The sequence below is a fragment of the Gossypium hirsutum genome, chromosome D12, assembly GCF_007990345.1.
Source record: "Gossypium hirsutum isolate 1008001.06 chromosome D12, Gossypium_hirsutum_v2.1, whole genome shotgun sequence".
Classification (NCBI taxonomy): domain Eukaryota; kingdom Viridiplantae; phylum Streptophyta; class Magnoliopsida; order Malvales; family Malvaceae; genus Gossypium; species Gossypium hirsutum.
Genome location: NC_053448.1, coordinates 43,386,954 through 43,407,203, shown reverse-complemented (window position 1 = coordinate 43,407,203; position 20,250 = coordinate 43,386,954). Strand labels below are relative to the sequence as shown.

The 20,250-nt window shown below is 34.3% G+C and overlaps 2 protein-coding genes and 2 long non-coding RNA genes across 9 annotated transcripts; 2 read left to right on the top strand and 2 right to left on the bottom strand.

The window, feature by feature from the left end:
• Nucleotides 1-3,984: 3,984 nt before the first annotated feature.
• Nucleotides 3,985-5,903, bottom strand: LOC121224132 (uncharacterized). The gene is made up of 2 exons (XR_005921668.1): nt 4,545-5,903; nt 3,985-4,261 (listed from the first exon to the last, which is right to left on the bottom strand). It is a non-coding gene; the product is annotated as an uncharacterized lncRNA (long non-coding RNA).
• Nucleotides 5,904-6,076: 173 nt separating this feature from the next.
• Nucleotides 6,077-7,492, top strand: LOC107946012 (uncharacterized). Its single transcript, XR_001696803.2, has 2 exons — nt 6,077-6,902; nt 7,262-7,492. It is a non-coding gene; the product is annotated as an uncharacterized lncRNA (long non-coding RNA).
• Nucleotides 7,493-9,441: 1,949 nt separating this feature from the next.
• LOC107946014 (probable pre-mRNA-splicing factor ATP-dependent RNA helicase DEAH2) lies at nt 9,442-13,042 on the top strand. 4 transcript variants are annotated; one of them, XM_041106817.1, is made up of 7 exons: nt 9,442-9,892; nt 10,033-10,235; nt 10,333-11,417; nt 11,816-11,941; nt 12,034-12,272; nt 12,399-12,517; nt 12,648-13,042. In XM_041106817.1, the coding sequence occupies exons 1-7, from the start codon at nt 9,614-9,616 to the stop codon at nt 12,772-12,774; spliced, it is 2,178 nt and encodes a 725-aa protein (XP_040962751.1). In that variant the 5' UTR covers nt 9,442-9,613; the 3' UTR covers nt 12,775-13,042. The 4 variants fall into 4 exon arrangements, 2 of the variants coding, with proteins under 2 accessions (XP_040962751.1, XP_040962752.1); XR_005921667.1 differs by lacking the exons at nt 12,399-12,517; nt 12,648-13,042 and having other exon boundaries at nt 11,723-11,941; nt 12,034-12,255; XR_005921666.1 differs by lacking the exons at nt 12,399-12,517; nt 12,648-13,042 and having other exon boundaries at nt 11,715-11,941; nt 12,034-12,255.
• Nucleotides 13,043-14,696: 1,654 nt separating this feature from the next.
• LOC107946013 (pentatricopeptide repeat-containing protein At1g53600, mitochondrial) lies at nt 14,697-16,943 on the bottom strand. Of its 3 annotated transcripts, XM_041106819.1 has the most exons (3): nt 15,546-16,943; nt 15,258-15,449; nt 14,697-15,156 (listed from the first exon to the last, which is right to left on the bottom strand). In XM_041106819.1, the coding sequence occupies exons 1-2, from the start codon at nt 16,906-16,908 to the stop codon at nt 15,301-15,303; spliced, it is 1,512 nt and encodes a 503-aa protein (XP_040962753.1). In that variant the 5' UTR covers nt 16,909-16,943; the 3' UTR covers nt 14,697-15,156; nt 15,258-15,300. The 3 variants fall into 3 exon arrangements, with proteins under 3 accessions (XP_040962753.1, XP_016735683.2, XP_016735684.2); XM_016880194.2 differs by having other exon boundaries at nt 15,258-16,943; XM_016880195.2 differs by having other exon boundaries at nt 14,697-15,449.
• Nucleotides 16,944-20,250: the final 3,307 nt, after the last annotated feature.

Sequence of the window (20,250 nt, the reverse complement as noted above, 5' to 3'; positions counted from 1 at the left end):
AATGTGATTTCTAGATAAAAACTAAATTTACCATTTAAGAGATATTTTCTTTGGAAGATTTTAGAATATATATAAAATAAAGAAATATGATGTTATTTAGAAGACTAGATATTATACATGAACATTTTAGTTATTAGATAATTGTGAAATTAATGGAAAGCATGTTGACATGTGTCAACAATCTAATGATCACTAAACTCTATAAATAAGGGTATAAGCTTTCATTCATGTGATGATGAAAAAGAGAAAAGTGTGCGTCATCTGTAATTGTACTATGTATTAATGAAAGTGTTCTCTTCTCTTGTAATTGTAAGTCTCGATTAAGCTTTAAGTTTTTAAACACTTAATGCATTTGGGTTAGCTTTTATATATGGTTTTCTATACCGCATGAATGATATATGGTCGGCTCTACCACCTGAATGATATATGGTTGGTCATGTCGCTTGAGTATTATAGTGCACTAAAATGTTAGAAAGTAAAAGGTTAACTAACTTTAGAGAGTTGGTGTAACATTAGTTGTAGGTCCTAGATCCTTTGTAGTGGGTGTGTTGGGCTTATCGAGTTTCCAACAAGTGGTATCAGAGCAAGCAGTCTGGGATCGTCACTAGTGGACGAAGCCTTGATAAGCATTGTGCACTTACATTGGTTGGTGTGGCATAAAGGCACAAAGGGGAGGCTCTACCGATGCACAGTCAGGGATTGTAAAGCTTATTGGCCCGGGTCCAAGTTTACTTGATGACTAGAGTCAGTCACCATGGTAAATCTTGTGGCGTAAGCAGCGAAATTAAGAAGCTCAATAACCATAACTATGGCTATTGGTAGACTTGCATAGAGTCATACCTACAAGGTCAGTATTTGTGGAAAATAGTTGCTGGCACTGACACAACTCCTCCACCAAAGGAAAATATTGATGTAACACCCCTAGCCCGTATCCGTCGCCGGATTAGGGTTACAGAGTACTACTGTATGAATGAAACATTTAAATATAAAATCATTCATTATCATAAACATATCATAAGTCAATTATACATACACATTTCGTCCTTATATCGAGCCCTCGAATCCCTAAAATTACATGAAAAACGATTTGGGACTAAATTATAAACATTAGGAAAGTTTGAGAAAAAGTTACAAAAATTTGCAAAACAGAGGCCACATAGTCGTGTGGCTAGGCCATGTGACTCACACAACTGAGACACCCGTCCATGTCTCAAGCTGTGCAACAACCGAACTAGAGACACACGGTCGTGTCTTCACCCGTATAACTCTCTGAGTATGATCACACGGCCATGTCACACACCCATGTGCCAGGTCGTGTAACTAACTGACTTGTACCCTAAGCACTCAACAGATGACGCACAGCCGTGTTGACACAAAATGAACCTTAATAAACAAGTTTACCATTTCAAGCTTACTTGGACTCTAAGTAAACCATTTACCAACCAAAAGGCCTATTCAAAGTGACGTTAATCAAGCCAAAAACATGCCAAAACAACATCCTAAGTGCTTAACCAATGTATTCTCATTGGTACCACAAGTATATTCAATTGTAAATCAAAATAAAACATCAATCACAACTTATTAATTCATCAAATCTAACACCTAACCAATGTACCTATCATAGGCACCTCAAACACAACATTGCATTAACACATATCATTCATTTTTGCATTGGAACATCTTACCTCATTCATATGTATCATAAATTAGCAATTTTTACACATAAGATCATACTTAACATTTTACATAACCCAAAACATTAGTAATGACATACAAGCCTATTATATGCCATATAATCCAAAAATGAACATTCTAAAAACTACCGAAATTTATGGATGTATAACTTGAGTGTCGATTTGATTGTCCAACCTTCCAAGTATCTACAAGAACAACAAATAACATAAGTAAGCTCAATGAAGCTTAGTAAGTTTGACATATTAAAATGATAAATCTTACCGAAGTAAGTATAACAAATCAAATAATAATACAAACATGAATGTTCCCTGCCATCCACAATCTCAACTAGTAAATCATAAAAGTTCAATTCAATACTCAAATATTTGAAAAATTCATTAAAATCTCTAAACAATATGCCTTACCGAGATTTTCAACTCAATGAACGACTTACAGATAAAAGTACATTGACAATCCCATTAAACACACCAGATGCTCATAAGATCTAGTCCATCTGAAACACACCAAATGCTCATAAGAGCTAGTCCATTCGAAACACACCAATGCTCATAAGAGCTAATCCATCTGAAACACACCAATGCTCATAAGAGCTAGTCCAATCGAAACACACCAAAACAGAGAGTATAACACGAGTGTTCGTAACAAAAGCTGAACCTTGGTTTACTCGGGAAACATATATATCACTCCACAACAGTCTCTACTCTAATCCCCCATATCACACCATATCTCAACTGTACTCTATCTCGCATTCAATCTGAACCAAGTATAGAATTTCAACAATTTCCCTCAAATAACTTACAACATTTATAATCAAATATAAACTATCAAATTACATATTATCATCAAACATTCCATAAAGACGTTAAGCTATAAATTGTACGAACTTACCTAGACTGAATTGTAGTAGTTGTAGAAGTTTAGGGACTATTTCGTAATTTTTCCTTTTTCACGAGTATCGATTGGATCTTGATATGCAAAGAATTGAGCTTGGCCGATTCTCCCAAGCTATACTTCCATGGCTATTCAGTTATCAATAAGAAAAAAAATGAAGAAAGCTAATTCATTCCATTTGTTTTATTTAAATGTCAACTTAATTTCAATTTTGCCATTAAAACATGTAATATTTAATAATTTTCATCCATAATGCCGTCCAATGTTAATGCTATGGAATATTTATTACATTGGGCCTTTCTAATTGAATAATTAAACTATATAATCACTTAAATGCTATAATTGATATATTTTGCCTCTTTTTCAATTCAGTAATTTTTCTTTAATTAACTATCTAAACGATCAAATTTCTTTGCCAAAATTTAATACAACTATTATGAATCCATAAAAATTCTAGAAATACTATTTACGAGCACGATGGAAATTTTCGGTCCCAAAACCACTGTTTCGTCAACACTAAAAATTCGACTGTTACAGTTGAAGCCTTTAGAAAATGAAACATCAAGGTTAAAAAGGCTTTATTTGTATTGAAGACCACAATCGGGGAGGACCTATTGAGCATATTCATGATGATAAGACATCGAATGCATCTTGGGAGGCTTTGGCAAAATTATTTTTGAAAAAGAATGAAGCAAAATTATTTCACCTTAATGAAGCATGCCTCAATCATTTTCAGATCATCGTAGATCTCGTCTGTAGAAATGACATGCCCCAGAAATACAACTTCGGGTAGCCAAAACTTCCATTTATTAAGTTTCCCATAAAGTTGTTTCTCTCGCAAAATTTTTAGAACAGTTCTAAGATGTTGTTCGTGATCATCCTCCGATTTTGAATAAATTAAAATATCATCGATGAATACCACTACAAACTGATCTAGGTAAGGTTGAAAAATACGATTCATGAGATCCATAAATATTGTCGGTGCATTTGTTAAACTGAAAGACATTACCAAAAATTTGTAATGGCCATAACGCGTATGGAATGCCGTTTTCGGTACATCACTATATTTTACTTTCAACTAATAGTAACCAAATCGTAAATCAATCTTAGAAAAAATCGTAGCTCCTTTTAATTGATCGAATAAACCATTGATACGAGGTAGAAGGTATCGATTTTTAATCGTCAACTTGTTCAAATGTTGATAATATAGACAAAGTCGCATCAAATCGTCTTTCTTTTTAACAAACAATACTGGAGCTCCCCATGGCGATATATTAGGGCGTACAAAGTCGCGGTCCAGTAAATCATGCAATTAAATTTTCAATTCCTTTAGTTTAGTCGATGTCATACGATAAGGGGATATTCTTATTGGAATTGTACCAGGAAACACATCAATTGTAAGCTCAACCTCCCGATCAAGTGGTAATTCTATAATTCTTCAGGAAATACATTAAGAAATTCACAAACAATTCGATTATTTCTGATTTTACCATCTCCAGCCTTCGAGTTGATAACATAAGCTAAAAAGGCTTCGCCACCTTACTTCAATAATTTGTTAGCTCGAATCAACGAGATAATTTTAGTCGAACCACTTGTTTTAATATCATTCACTTCTACAATCTCACTATTTGAGCCCTGAACTGAAAACTTCTTCTTTCGACAATTAAGAATCACTCTGTGCTCGGTTAACCAATCCATACCCAAAATTAAATCAAAATCACCAAAAGGCATAATTAATAAATCTACTGGAAACGTCAAATTTTAAATTTTTAACCGGTATCGTTTACACACTAGATCAACTAACACCATTTGACCCAACGGGCTCGAAACAAACATAACTACTTTTAACATCTCAGGTTTCATACTCCTAGACTTGACCAAATCAGTATTAACATACAAATGAGAGGAACTAAGGTTCATCAAAGTATAAATAGGTGTAGAGAATAATATAAGAATACCTGCTATGACATCGATAGCATCCCCCTCATCTCGTATCCGTACAACATAAGCACGAGTTGACGCTCTAGCCTCCGGTTGATGAGTAACTATTTCACCCCTTTCTTGATCCACCCCTCAAAACCTAACTGCCAAAACCATTTTTTGAAAACAAAAAAAAGTTGTCGACATAAAAATGAAAATTGGAGTCGCCACCAATCTTTTTTGAGGTGTGATCGGGTCACCCTGAGATTTTAATAAAACAAAATAACGATTTTGGTCTACAAATTTAAGAAAACAGGTTTGGAAGTTGATTACGCACGAGGAAGTGTTAGCACCCTCGTAACGCCCAAAATTTGTACTGGATTGATTGTTTAACGTTTTAATGTCGAAAATTTGAAAAGATTTTAAAATACGATCCTCTTTAAAAGAAAATTTGAATAAATTGGATTAGACGTTAAGACCCTTTTATTTCAAATAAGTAAAATGTCACACCCAATGAGTTAGGGTTTAACATTTTTAATCCTCAAAATTAAGTTTGTCTTTTGACTTTTAAAACTCATGTTTTTAAGTTTAAAAAGGATATTCGGTTATTTGAGTCAAATAAAAAACCGGAACCCAGTAAGTCAGGGTTTAATTTCTCAATATTCCAAATACAGAATATTGCCTTTATTTTTAGAAATCCTTACCTCAAGATGACAAAATGTCATATCCAGTAAGTTAGGACACAACATTTTGAATTCCCGAGTATAAGCCTTTATTTGAAATTTATACGATTTTATTGAAAAATGGATACTCGGCTATCTAAATTCAACGAAAAAATTGAAGCCCAGTAAGTTAGGGCACAATCCTCTCGAGAATCTTGAACATGAATATTTTGAAAGTTTACGGAATAAAACGACTTTAATGCTTTAATGAAACGTAATCTTTAAAACAAATATAGTGCGATTGAATGGTAACGTATAACGCAAAAGGATAATTTGTGAATAAAACATACACTAAGGAATAATAAATAAATAATAGATAAATACTAGCAAGCAAGGCAACAATAATTACAACATTCAAAAATTAAATGAATTACTAATCAATTTTTAAAGATACACTAAAAACAAGAAATTATAATCAATAAATTATACGTACAAAAAGTTTTAAAAATGAACAATATAGATATATAAGTATAAAATGTATTCAAAATAGAGACAAAAATAAACACTACATAAAATAATAGTATTTAGATGAATTTTGAAACAAATATTATATAAGAAGAAAATTAAAATATATAAAATAATATACATATTAATTTAGAATAAGTAATACACATGGAGTGAAAAACTTGATATAAATAATAGTATACATATATAATAATACATGTAAAAAGCTGAAATAAATAAAACATAATAAAGTTGGCCATTTAAAAGAAATAAATTATATATGAAAATAAGTATAAAAAGAAAAAAAATGAATTCTATAATATATCATATATGTATGTATGTATAATATAAAAAATTTAATATAAATTGTGCATATAATATTGAATTTACATAAAAAAATAAAATAATGTAAGATGAATTTGAATAATAATACATGACAACTTAAAATGATAATATGTGAAAATAGCTTAAAATGATAATATACGATAAATTTAATCAATATTAATAATGGATTTACAATAATATTAGCATAAGTATTAAAATAAGGTTAAATTTAAGAAATTAAATATATAAAAAATAATGGAATAATAAATATTTAAATAATTTTTTTAAAAAAATCGAGTACATTAAATTAAGTTAATGAGGGTGAAATCACACTTAAAACAAAATTGAAAGGAAAGAAATGAAAATAAAATAAAGTTGAGGGCCACAATACAGCGCGCGAATAACATGGGGGACTAATTGGGAAATATTCCCCATCCTCCCAAAACGCAGCGCTGTGATAGGACTAAAATGAAACAAAAATAAAATGCAGAGCCAAAATTCAAAAAAATTCAAAAAAATAAAAAAAAGTTGATTTGAACACGCCACAAAAGGAGGAGGATCAAATACGAAATTGACCCTTAGGAGAAAACGCGCGGATCCTTCCCTCGGGTCGGGTCACTGCGCAGATCATTGCCAGAACTGCGCTGTTTTGAGGCTATTGAAACAGGCCCTAAACGACGTCGTTTCGTACCTGTTATAAAATCAATATTTTTTTTAAAACATTCCATTTTCTGCCATTTTTTTATAAAAAACAAACCAACCCTAGCTTTCTCTGCTAGGGTTTCTAACTTTTTCCTGAGCCGCCGCCGCGTCACTTTCCTTCCACCGCGGCTCCACCGCGATCGGTGGCCGGATGCTCACCGAGTTGGGTTTTTGAACCCCGTTGGAGTAGATCCGAGGGCAAAGGTAAGCTTTCTTTCTTCTCTTCCTTTTATTTTATGCATAAAAATAAAAACATAAAAAAAAAGAACGATGAACACCAAAATAAAAACAAAAAATCACCTTTTATTCAAACTTTTCTTTTCTTTTTCTCTTTTTTTTTGTATATCTATTTTCAATCTTTTTCTCTGTATTTCTTTCTATAAAATCAGCCCCTTTTTACAAATTTAATTTGGCTTTATATAGCCGAAATAACAGAAAAAAGAAATTCTTGAAAACTCCTTTTTTCCATTTTTTCTTGTATTTTCCGCTATTATTTGCTATGTTTCTGTTATTGCTACGTTGTATGCTGGTTTGTTTGCTGTTTGGATCCACTTTTTTCGCAGGTACGGAGGCCGTGGAGACGAACGTGGAGAAGCAGCTGCCGAAACTTCTGGGGTCTTTGCATGCTGTTTGTTTTGGTATTGGGCTCCATTAGGTTTAGCAATTGGGCTAGGTATTTGGGCTAAGTATTTGGGCTAGGATAACTTTGAATTTTGGGTTTATAGATTATATATTTTTTGTTGACTTTGTAATCTGGACCTTGGACATTTGATTTATTATTTTGGTTTTTTAAATTGGGCCCAGGCAAAATTAGGTATTACACTAACCACCTCAGCTAAAACCTTGACCCCTAACTGTTGATACAGCTCTCTGTGTAACATCAGGTCTATCATTTTCGTTTGTCAGACTTTCACGAGCGAAGTGTTCTAGTGATCCACATCGAAAACACCTTTTAGTCAATTTCTAGCATTTTCCCTAGTGTTTCTTCCCACAATGTTCACAACTCGGAAGTTCTATTCAACCCTTTTACACTGCAAACATAAATGGTGCGTTGGTGATCTCACATTCTGTTTGATGTAGTTGATCTTGCAACTGTCTTCCTATGCTCACGAGATTCTTTAGTTCGTTTTGGTACTGAATGTGAACTAAGAGCATCGAGTCATTTTCCTGTAACACGAGAAGGTTCAGACTTCTTGCTTAATCCCAAATATTGTTCTACCATTTTTCCCCGTTTGGACAAATCAACAAACTCCTTAATTTTCAATGCAACTAATTGAATCCTGATCTCATCTCGCATTCCACATAGAAAGCGTTTACAATTTTCTTCTTCAATCGAAACAAGCTCCACAGCATACTTGCTAAGTCGTGTATATTCCACTACGGAGAGATCTCCCTGTTTTAACAAAAGAAATTCTTATTTTCTATCCTCTAAATATAGTTCCCCGATGTACTTCTTCTAAAACTCTGACTGAAAGAACTTCCAGTCTATTGTTTTAGCAGAAATGTGTCGCGTAACAATTTGCCACCACGTATAGGCTTCATATTATTTTTTATCTTTAAATAAAATAATTAAAAATTATAAATCTAAGGATTGAAGACATGTTCAATAATAATACTATCCACCTAATTTCATTATTAAATAAAATTTAAGACATAAAATATTTTCTTTTACTTACGTGTAATAATGTCTAATTACTTTTATAATTCTCAAAAAGACAAAGATTGAATTTTTGATCCAGGTAAACTCGGGTCTTGAAAAGGCCAACTTGATAAAAAAATTAGGGTAAATTATAAAAATAGTCACCCAATTTTTAGCATGTTTCTATTTTGATTACTTAGGTTTAAAATTTTCTATTTTAGTCGCAAACATTATAGAAATTTAATATTTTAGTCACTCTTCCGATAAATCATTAACAATGAATTTTTTATTGGCATAATAACAAATTTAGTCCTTTAATATTTACAAATTCTATTAATTTAGTCCTAAATCTAAAAAATTCAACAAATTTAAGCATATTCAAAATTTCCAAGCACCACAAAAAAAAAATGGTGAAAAACATACAAAACATAATAAAAAATTAACAATTCTATCAATTTCAAGAACAGATAGTAGGTCTTCAAGAATGTCTTTAAACACTTGCATGTCTGTACTCCTTGTCATGGCTATTTTTGCTATTTGATCCACAACTTGGTTCCTCTCCTTGAAAATATATTTTATCCTCCAATGTTATCTACCTTTAAGTCTCATATGAATTCTTTGTAATAAAGCTGAAAAAGAGACTGTCAAATGAACATCTTGTATGACTTTGACTATCTCTAAGTTATTTGTGTGGATCACAACCTTCTGATATTCTTTCTCTTAAACAAAGAACAAACCATCTAAAATACCCCTAAATATTGATTAAATCCAAAGATCCAATCCCCTTGCTTATACATCGCCCCTCCAGTAGCCGCAGCCACCTTGACAGTTTCATAAGCACCACAATAGTGAGTTTGTTGAGTTTGAGGGGTGGGTGGAGATGAATTTTTATCCAGACAAACTGAGGTCTTGAAAAGCCCAACGTAAGAAAAAATATGGAGAATTGGGCTGAAAGGCCTGTAATAAAATTATAAGTAAATGCTTAAAAATGTGAACCGAAGTTGTAGGTCTGTAAGTAAATAAATCAAATACTAGGGACCAATTGGTAAATCTAGAAAGTTCTACTCCTATCTTTGCAGTCAAGCAAGCAAGTAGTGATATTTTCGTAAATATTAAAATAATTAAATATAAATAACCCAGAATCAAAATACCCTAGCCTCCCTCTTTTACCCAAACCTGATTTCCACTTCTAGGGTTTTCATATTTCCCCTCTTTTTTTAATAGAGGAGCTCTTAATCAACCGACCCAATCAAATTCATAAATTTTAGAGTTTTGAATGGGTACGGAGAGAAAAAGGAAGGTGAGCTTGTTTGATGTTGTGGACGAGCCGTCGGCTAAGATCGCGAAATCGAACGGTTTAGGTTTAACGGGGATGAACGCCAACAGCTCGATCAACAAGTGGAATGGACGGCCTTATTCTCAAAGGTATTACGATATTTTGGAGAAGAGGAAAACCCTCCCCGTTTGGCAACAAAAAGAAGAGTTTTTGCAAGTATTGAGGGCGAATCAAACCCTTGTCTTGGTCGGTGAAACCGGTAGCGGTAAAACTACTCAGGTTAGTACTTTTTTCAGCTGTGTATTTTTGAAAAATTGAAATTTGATTTACTATCTATGAACAATTGTTGTGGGCTTTCTGTTTTTGAGGAAAAAGGATTAGGTAGTTACATTTTAGGGTTTTTTTTGTGTGATATGCAGATTCCTCAGTTTGTATTGGACGCCGTTGATATAGAAACTCCGGATAAACGTAGGAAAATGATGATTGCTTGTACCCAGCCTCGAAGAGTGGCTGCCATGTCTGTTTCACGTCGTGTTGCTGAAGAAATGGATGTGACTATTGGAGAGGAGGTGGGTTATAGTATTCGTTTCGAGGATTGCAGTAGTGCAAGGACTGTTTTGAAGTAAGCTTTGACTTTCCTGATTTTTATTTGGTATTAATGGTATAGAAATGGATATGAATAGGAGGTTTAAGGTTATTTTGTTTTTGTTGTATGACAGGTATTTAACAGATGGTATGCTTTTAAGGGAAGCGATGACAGATCCTCTTTTAGAAAGATATAAAGTGATTATTCTCGATGAAGCTCATGAAAGAACTTTGGCTACGGATGTGCTGTTTGGGCTTCTGAAAGAAGTTTTAAGGAATCGACCTGACCTTAAGCTTGTTGTTATGAGTGCTACACTAGAGGCTGAAAAGTTTCAGGGTTATTTTAATGGTGCACCACTTATGAAGGTTCCAGGTAGGCTTCACCCTGTGGAGATATTCTACACTCAGGAACCTGAAAGGGATTACTTGGAGGCTGCGATACGGACTGTTGTGCAGATACACATGTGTGAACCTCCTGGTGATATACTTGTTTTCCTAACCGGAGAGGAGGAGATCGAAGATGCCTGTCGCAAAATAACGAAAGAAGTAGGAAACATGGGGGATCAAGTAGGTCCTGTTAAAGTAGTGCCTCTATATTCAACTCTTCCACCAGCAATGCAACAGAAGATTTTTGAGCCTGCTCCACCTCCTGTGAAAGAGGGTGGCCCTCCTGGAAGGAAGATTGTGGTGTCTACAAACATTGCCGAAACTTCCTTGACTATTGATGGCATTGTTTATGTTATTGACCCTGGGTTTTCTAAACAAAAAGTTTATAACCCACGAGTGCGTGTTGAGTCCTTATTGGTATCTCCTATATCAAAGGCAAGTGCACATCAAAGATCTGGACGTGCTGGAAGAACACAACCTGGGAAATGCTTCAGGCTCTACACTGAGAAGAGTTTTAATAATGATCTGCAGCCGCAGACCTATCCTGAAATATTACGTTCAAACCTTGCAAATACAGTTCTCATCTTGAAGAAACTGGGAATCGATGATCTGGTACATTTTGATTTTATGGACCCACCTGCTCCGGAGACATTGATGCGTGCATTGGAAGTGTTGAATTACTTGGGAGCATTGGATGATGAGGGTAACTTAACAAAGCTGGGTGAGATCATGAGTGAATTCCCCTTGGATCCTCAAATGTCAAAGATGCTCGTAGTTAGTTCTGAGTTCAACTGTTCAAATGAGATTCTTTCAGTTGCCGCCATGCTTTCAGGTACTTCTATTTGTTTTCTAGCATGCTTTGTGTTTCTGTTGAGTCAGGTCTTAGGAAGTTGTTGTCCTGGGGCTATATCTTGTTTGATATCGTCCCTATCTGAAAGAGTGTTTGCACTTCGGCTAGTGCACAACACTAGATGTTTTAACTGTTTACATGCATATGCTTGTATGCGTTGATACAGTTAAGCTGGAATGTGTCTTAGGTTGTCATCAGCAACTGTCTTGTCTGGGTTCCATGCCCCTGTTGGCATGCACCATAGGATTTCTAAGCAAGTGCTGATGCAGATAGTTTCAGTTTCTCAGTATTCTCTCATGAAGCAAATGGTGTCGCCTTGCCTGTATGCCTCTGCTGACCTACCATGGGCCTCTTCTGTGATAACTCAATTCTTTCTTTAGTACCCAATTGCTTTGTACGGCCTAGGGAGGCACAAAAAGCTGCAGATGAAGCAAAAGCTCGGTTTGGGCATATCGATGGTGATCATCTCACACTTTTGAACGTGTACCATGCTTACAAACAAAACAGTAAGTACTTCATCCGTTTTCCCCCAAAAACAACCCAGATTTATTTTCTGATGGCAATAACCTAAGAGTCTTATAATATATGAAAACTGCAGACGAGGATCAATCTTGGTGCTATGAGAATTTCATCAACCATAGAGCGCTGAAGGCTGCTGATAATGTTAGACAACAGCTCGTGCGCATTATGTCCAGGTTTAATCTCAAGCTGTGCAGCACTGATTTCAACAGCCGTGACTACTATGTCAACATTAGAAAGGCCATGCTTGCTGGGTATTTCATGCAGGTAGCTCATCTGGAGCGCACGGGGCACTACTTGACAGTTAAAGACAACCAGGTCCATATAAATAGTTTTCTCTGTTTCTGGATCAGGCTTTCTTTCTTGGTTTCTTGGTGAAGTTTTTTCTCATTTTGGAGGTGCATGCGTGGAATGTAACTGTGTATTGTGTTATTTATTTTACAGGTGGTGCACTTGCATCCATCAAATTGCCTGGATCACAAGCCAGAGTGGGTCATCTACAACGAGTATGTCCTGACAAGCCGGAATTTTATTCGTACTGTGACAGATATTCGTGGTGAATGGTTAGTCTCTCCCTCATTTCTTATGGTTGACATTCTTGTGTGGGTTCATGATACATGAATTGAGAAACCCCAAGATTAGTTTTGTCCAATAGCTCGTTAATTTACATATGCACTCTTTTGATGGATACAGGTTAGTCGATATAGCACCACATTATTATGATCTCGAAAACTTCCCACAGTGTGAGGCTAAGCGAGTCCTCGAAAAGCTTTACAGAAAAAAGGAGAAGGATCGGGAGGAGAGTCGAAACAGGAGATGAAGTGCTACGACCATACAAGTTGCTTGGACATGAATTTTTCTTCAACGGTGCTATTTGGGAGTTATTACGTAGTATGTTAGTTGATAAATTGGAAGAAACAGAAATTTCTTGTAACATCATGAGGAACTTCTTCCCCTAGCTATCTTGTATTTTGTACTAGCACTCCAAATTTGTTCTTTTAACCTTCTATTTTATCATTTAAGGAACACTTGAAATGATCTCTGAAGAAAGAAGAAACGAGCATGATTTTGGATCTTTTTAATACTCATTACCCTTGTGATAAATTTTCTCCTGCTGATTCCTGATCTGTGAAGGAAAACCTGATTCAATCAATTCCCAAGTATGAGCTTCAATTACCCTGTATCTAAATTGAACAGTTTCAAGTTTAAATTAGAAGTTATTTGTATCTGGAAATATTATTCAAGCCTGAAGTGAATAAAATATGAAATAATTCGAGTTCGTGAGGACTTAATTTGAAGAACTTAAGCTGCGAATGCAAAATAAAAGGGGGATGATTCTGAAGAATTTGATTGGATTTAAATTGATACAAGTCAAAGTCCCTAACCCAAGACTGGTTATGGATTTTTAGGCCTATATATTGTACTACTACTTTTTGTATGTGCATTACGAAGATTCCCACAAATAGAATGAAGAGGACTCGGCCATCTATATAGAGTGCATTTATGGAATTGGATTATGGGCATGGGAGTAAGGATCTTCCCCCAAGATGTGGTTTAAAAGTTGATCCAAGGAAAATCCTGTTGATTCCCTTAGTTGGGAGTTCTTCCCAAAGATGTTTATTGAATGGATTTGAGGCTGTGTTTCGCATTCAAAGTTCTCAATTGCTTTGAATGGAATGGATGATTAGTTGGGTATTTCTCTGCAGGGAAAGGAGCTACCTATTCATTATTGGCATGAATGATTTATCAACCCTCTTGAGCAAAGCTGGAAGATACAATTTTTTTTTTTATTTTGACCCGAAATATAGAACAGTGCAATTTACTCATACCTTCTTTGCAGACGTTCTTTTGATCTTTACAAAGGGTTCTACTTCCTCGGTGTTGAAAGACAATGAAGGCTCAGCAAGGGGGGCTAGAGTAAGTTGGAAAGGAAGGATTTGGGGTTGAAGATCTGATTTTATGGAGTAGTGCTTGCATGCTTAGAAATTTTTGGCTAGTTTTGGTGCAAAGTGCAAAGTGCAAACGGGTTCACTATGGGTGGCTTGGTCAGAAGCGTATGAGCTAAACAGTGTTAGTTTTTGGGAAGCAGAGCCAACTCAAGGACATAGCTGGAGTTGGAAGAAGCTTCTCAAACTGAGAGACCTGATGCTACAAGTTGGTGTGCCTCAGGGTAATTACAAGGCATGAACCAAAAGCAATCTAAGGTGCCCTGGCACAAGGTTGTATGGGGAGGACCATCCATTCCTAGGCATCTCTCTTGTTTCATGGTTAGCAGTAATACCTCCAACAAGTGTAGCTTGCCTGCAAATTATGCAACACAGAATGAGAATACGGATCATATTTTTGCCTGCTGTTCTTATGCAAGACAAGCATGTGTAATTCACAGGCTTGTATTTGATGCATAATAGATCCAGAAGAATATGATCCTTCGGCTATGGAAATCTCTAGACATTTACCAAATTTGCTTGCTGCGTGTAAAAACCAAACAACCAAAACTTCTTCAGCTGCAATATTTTTAGGTTGTCTGAATAGCCAATAGCATTCATTTTAACAAACCGGTATTTCTCTTTTAGAGATAAATAGGATCTTTTGTGACGACTTGATGATTTAGTGCATCTGAAGAAAATATAACATTATTAAAAGGGACAACTACGAACCCTAAAAAATTTAGTCTCATGAACCATAAAATAAACATCGAAGACTTTGTCACGAGAGAGAACACGGATCAAAACAATCCCACCATACTGAAAAACGTTTATGCATTGCTCCCGTCTTTTTGGGTACATAATAGGATCAAAAGAGTAAATGGTAATAAAGAAATACAATAACTCCCTGCCCACTTATCTCTCACATCTGCACCTTATAATCGTAGACCATGAACCATAATCATTTTCACCATGAAAACATCCATCTCTAAATCATTCTATAATGTGCTTCACCTCATTATGGCGAAAAATTTTCTCAAGATATACATATATTCCAAGTCATTGATTATAAATTATTACCAATAGATTGTAAAACATGCTTGAAGTGTGATGTAACAACCAATTTGCAACTATATGCAACGAGCCAGTGTTGAAAACATTCTTGATGTTTCATGTCACAATGGGGTTCTTGTGAAATCGAAGAACAAGGAATCAAGAATCCTTTATTCTATTCATCATTCTCATTTTTCGAGCCCTGTGATTTCGGCCATCGTAATCTGTATACCAATTCTTCACGAATCAAGACATCATCTATAAAAAAGCAGATGCCACGTAGAAACGGCTATACTATTCAAACAGTCAGGCTAAAGATTTGCACCTAAGAAGCATTATTGTATTAATGAGTGTAGAGGTATTTCAATTCATTTGACTTCCACCGGAGATTCAATCTGACTAAGAGCCTTCTGCTTTGCGATATTCCTCCTTTGTTTCATCTCCTTCGATGGTCTAAATTCTATTACACCACTCCGTTTCCCTGTTCCACCGTGTATCTTTCTAAATGCTGCATAAACTGCAGGATAATCAGTTTTCAATTTTAAAATACCTTCTGTGGCGAATTCGGGAGGTTCCAAACCGGAGTATAAATAAAAGGCTCTAAGAAACGCACCCCAAAGAACAACATCGAACTTCAAAATCATCCCCTTGATCAATGTCTCAGCCTTACCCAGCTGACCTGCTTTCCCATATATCTCCATCATACAGGCGTAATGTTCCAACCCTGGTTGTATGCCGTACTTGCAGTCCATTGAGTTGAACTGCCTTTCACCTTCTTTGACCAATCCACTACCCCTGCATGCTAATAAAACGTTAAACATTGTAACCTGACTTGGGTTGATACCAGTGCTAATCATCCTATCAAATTCCTGCAACGCTCTTCTTCCAAGTCCTTGTCTTGCATAACCTCCTATCAAGGAATTCCATAATACCAAACTCTTCTCCTGCATGGACTCGAATACACAAAATGCAGCATCGATGTTCCTACATTTTGCATACATATCGACTAGGGAAGCAGACAATACTAAATCCTGCGGTATCCCAAACTTTAGGATACATGAATGGACTTGTAGGCCGGTAATAAGATATGAACAACCAGCACATGCATCCAAGACATTTGAAAAAGTAAACTGATTAGGCCTCGTATCAGATCTTAACATCAAAACAAACAGCTTCAATGCCTCCCGAAACCTCTCGTTTTGCACATATCCGTTGATCATCGCAGTCCAAGAAACCACATTCTTCTGGTTCATCTTATTAAACATAGACCTAGCTTTATTAACCCACTTATTCCTAATGTACCCATCAATCAAAGAAGTCCAAGAAACAATATCCCTCTCTGGCATCTTATCAAATACCCTACGAGCCTGCTTAAAATACCCTACTTCCATATACCCTGAAACCAAAGCATTCCAACAAGCAGCATTCTTCACCAAAATCTCATCAAACACTCTTCCCAGTCCCTCTACATCCCCCATTCGCGAGTACCATTTCATCAACACAGGCCCCACAAACATGCTCATATTAAGCCCCAAACAAACAACAAGTGCATGAACTTGCGGTACCAATACGTTGAACTTTGTTTCAGAAACCGCACTGACTAAAGTCGAGATGGTGGACTCTTTCGGTTTAAAACCAACTCTACCCATCTCTAGAAAGCCTTTATAGACTACCTCTGGGTTTTGGCTCTTGTTTAAGCTCGATAAAAATGTGTTCCAAGAAGCGCGGGTTTTAAGCGACACTTCAACGAACAGTTCCTGGGCATGTTCAGTCTGGCCATTTCCTAGGTTAGGCTTCATCATTGCGTTCCATGAGAAGATGTTTCCGGCGATTGGGGTTTGGTGAAAGAGCTTTTGGGGCTCGTTAAAGCGGGTTTTTTGGAGGCAATTATTGATATCGTTGTCGAGATTGATCGTCGGAAGTGTAGAAAGATGACGGGGATTTTTCCGAGGGAGGATTGGGGTTCTTATGCGCATGGCGGGCAATTACTTAGCCGACGCATGTGCGAGATTAGCCGTTCGCTTACTTTTAGTACATTAATATTATTGGCAAAAAATCATTTACTTAATATAATTTTTGCCATATAAATATCAAAATTATACTTTAAAATTTTAATTTAGTGTATAATATTATATATAAACTTTAATTTTATGTAATTTTTTATAGAAAATTTTTATGATTTAATTTCACAAATTATTAAAAATATTATCGAATTAGCATAATTTTATATTGATATATTACATATATAAATAATTATATTAATCTAATATGAAAATAAATGTATGTATTTATTTCTTTAAATACGTATAATTGAATCAAAATTTAATTTTTATATATACATATGAATTACAATTCCAATTTCATTTATATAATTGCATCAACTCAAAATTTATATATCAAATTACATATCAAAATAACTTCATGTATATATTTGATATTTATCTCGTCATTTTTTTTAATTGTCATAATTATCTTAAAATATTATATTTTTTTGAAAGGTTAAATACTATATTTTAATACATTAGTGATTATACAATTTTAATATATTAAAGTATTTATAACCAATATATATATTTTTAAGGCTGAAAATACACTCTTACATTACCACATGTCTTGGTCATTTTTTTGCATTTAATAAAAAATGGTCAAATATCATTTTTGGTCTTTACTCTATGCCTAAAATTAAGATTTAATCTTTATACTTGAAATTCTACGATAATTTAGTCTCTTTTTTTTATAATGTTTAGTTTAAATAGTTAATATTGTTGACTACTCTTATTAACCTTTTTATGTAGATTTAAAAAAAAAACTATTCTAACAAAAAAATTATTTTGACATGATGTGTTGGAATATGTTTTTTTAAATCCTTATCAACTACCAAAATTATTAACGGTGTCAATTATTTTGGCTAACTAATGTCATTGTTTCCCCTCCTTTTTAGTCATTATAAGATAATAATAAAACCGTAATTTTGATTTTTCTATTATACTCACATTTGATATTTAATATTTATATTTTAATTTAATATAATTTGGTCGTTTGCTTTTACAATGGCATTAATTAATCCAAATAATTTATATCTTTATATGTGATAGTTATCTTATTATGTTACTATCATATCCTTTAAATGTTGACCAGAATCTAAGAATAAAAAGGTTATTTATAGTTCAATGGTTAAAATTAATTTTTTTTCAACCATATTTGAACGTTTTAACAAAAAAAAAAAGACCATGAACGTGGCAAAGTGGCATGACACCATATTTTATTTTTACAAATTATATTATTATGGTTGAATTTCAATTTTGGTCACTATATTACGCTCAAATTTAAGATTTAATCTTTATACTTCAACTTCTTAACATACTTTGATACGTCAACTATTACAATGATAATGGTTAGCCCAAATACTTTATTTTGATTAAAATGATGATGCAATTTTTGTGAGTTGTTAACACTGTTAAAATTTATATGCTAAATTCATTTCCATTACAATGTCTTTTTTTAAAAAAATTCAAAATATAACTCCAGCAAAATTTAACAGAAGAATTTAATGGTATTAACAATTTGACTTGAATTTTTAAATTCGAAAAAAAAATAAAGAGAATAAATTCTTAAAAGTAAAAGCATGAATACTAAGCTCTCTTTTCCCTTTTCTTCTACAGATTAAATTTTTTTCATAAGACAACTTTGGATGTAACACCCTTACCCGAAACCGTTGTCGGAGTCGAGCACGAGGCATTACTTAGCTTATCTTACTAATTCAAAGCATAAAAACTTGTTTTGAAAATTAATTTCACTATTTACAGCAATCTGTCCAATCGCGCAGCAGTTACTAAATTAATTATAAATCGAGCTACGGAACTATAAATTTAAATCCGTAAATTTTCCCTAAAACTAGACTCATATATATACTTACCATAAAATTTTTATAATTTTTGGTTCAGCCAATTAGTACAGTTTATTAGTTAAAGTATCCCCTGTTTCACCATTAGATTGTTCTGATCTCTTGTTACTAAAAATTAATTTTCTCATTGTAGGATTTTCATATGGTGTTCTCACTTGTTCCTACAGAAAATAGACTCAATAAGGAATCCAAGCATGTAAAATAAAATTCAAAAATAGTTTTGTACAATTTTTAGTAATTTTCTAAACTCAGAACAGGGGACTCCAAAAACAGTTCTGACCCTGTCTCACTAAAATTCACATACCTTAAAATATAAAATTCCTTTTACTACACCGTTATTTTTCCATGAAAATAGACTAAATAAGCTTTAGTTCCATATATCATTCACCTTCTAACTCATTATATACTATCCTAGGTGATTTTTCAAAGTCACGTCACTGTGCTGCCTAAATTCTGTTGCTTTGTAAAATTTTACCTTTTCATGTTTTCCATGCATAATTTATCACCTAGACTTTTATAACAACAAACATCTTCATACTTAATCTTTTTAATAACCATTCATCATCAAATACTCACACACCATTCTTTAGAAAAATCATAATTACAAACATGCAAAATAACTAAGTTCCTATACATGCCATAACTCAAACGTGTTTCATCATAAAATACCGAGCAGTTGTTCTTGATAGTGTTGACAATCTCCGACTTCTTTAGGATCCTTGAAGCAGCTTTGCAATACTATAAGAGAAAGAAAAATAAAAGAAGTAAGCATTAAGCTTAGTAAGTTTACTAGCAAATAAATAACAACATTAAACACAAATAATTAAACTCAAGTGTCTAAATCTCTAGTTTACTCTTTAGTTAATCTCATTCTAGTTCTCTTGCTTGTTTACTTAGTATACTTGTGTGCATAACTTACTCTTCTCTTGCTGCATCGTTGAATATCAATTGATAATATAATAAGTTCTTAGCTCTTATAACTTACCTGAGCTTGCCATTTATGTTTTTAACTGAACTTTCCTGAACATGATTTGTTTTTTAGCCCGTTGAGCTACATTGGAACAATAAGGATACTCGGGTCTCTTCTGATAATAACATGCCAAAGCCATGCCCCAGACATGGTCTTACATGGGATGTTCTCATGTCGGTGCCCATGCCATGTCCCAGACATGGTCTTATAGGAGACCTCTCATCTCGGTGCCAATGCCATGTCCCAGACATGGTCTTACATGGGACCTCTCGTCTCGGTGCCAACGCCATGTCCCAGACATGGTCTTACATGAGACCTCTCGTGACCTCAAGGATGCCAATGTCATGTCCCAGACATGGTCTTACATGGGATCTCTTTACCCAGATGTCATGACATTTGTATCCAGTACTTTCCTTATGTATCAACGAGACTTTTTAATATTAA

Coding starts and splice junctions, on each gene's coding strand:
- LOC107946013 (XM_016880194.2), bottom strand. CDS start 16,908: ATGCGCATAAGAACCCCAATCCTCCCTCGGAAAAATCCCCGTCATCTT.
- LOC107946014 (XM_041106817.1), top strand. CDS start 9,614: ATGGGTACGGAGAGAAAAAGGAAGGTGAGCTTGTTTGATGTTGTGGAC. Junction 9,893..10,032: donor GTAGCGGTAAAACTACTCAG/GTTAGTACTTTT, acceptor TGTGATATGCAG/ATTCCTCAGTTTGTATTGGA. Junction 10,236..10,332: donor AGTGCAAGGACTGTTTTGAA/GTAAGCTTTGAC, acceptor GTTGTATGACAG/GTATTTAACAGATGGTATGC.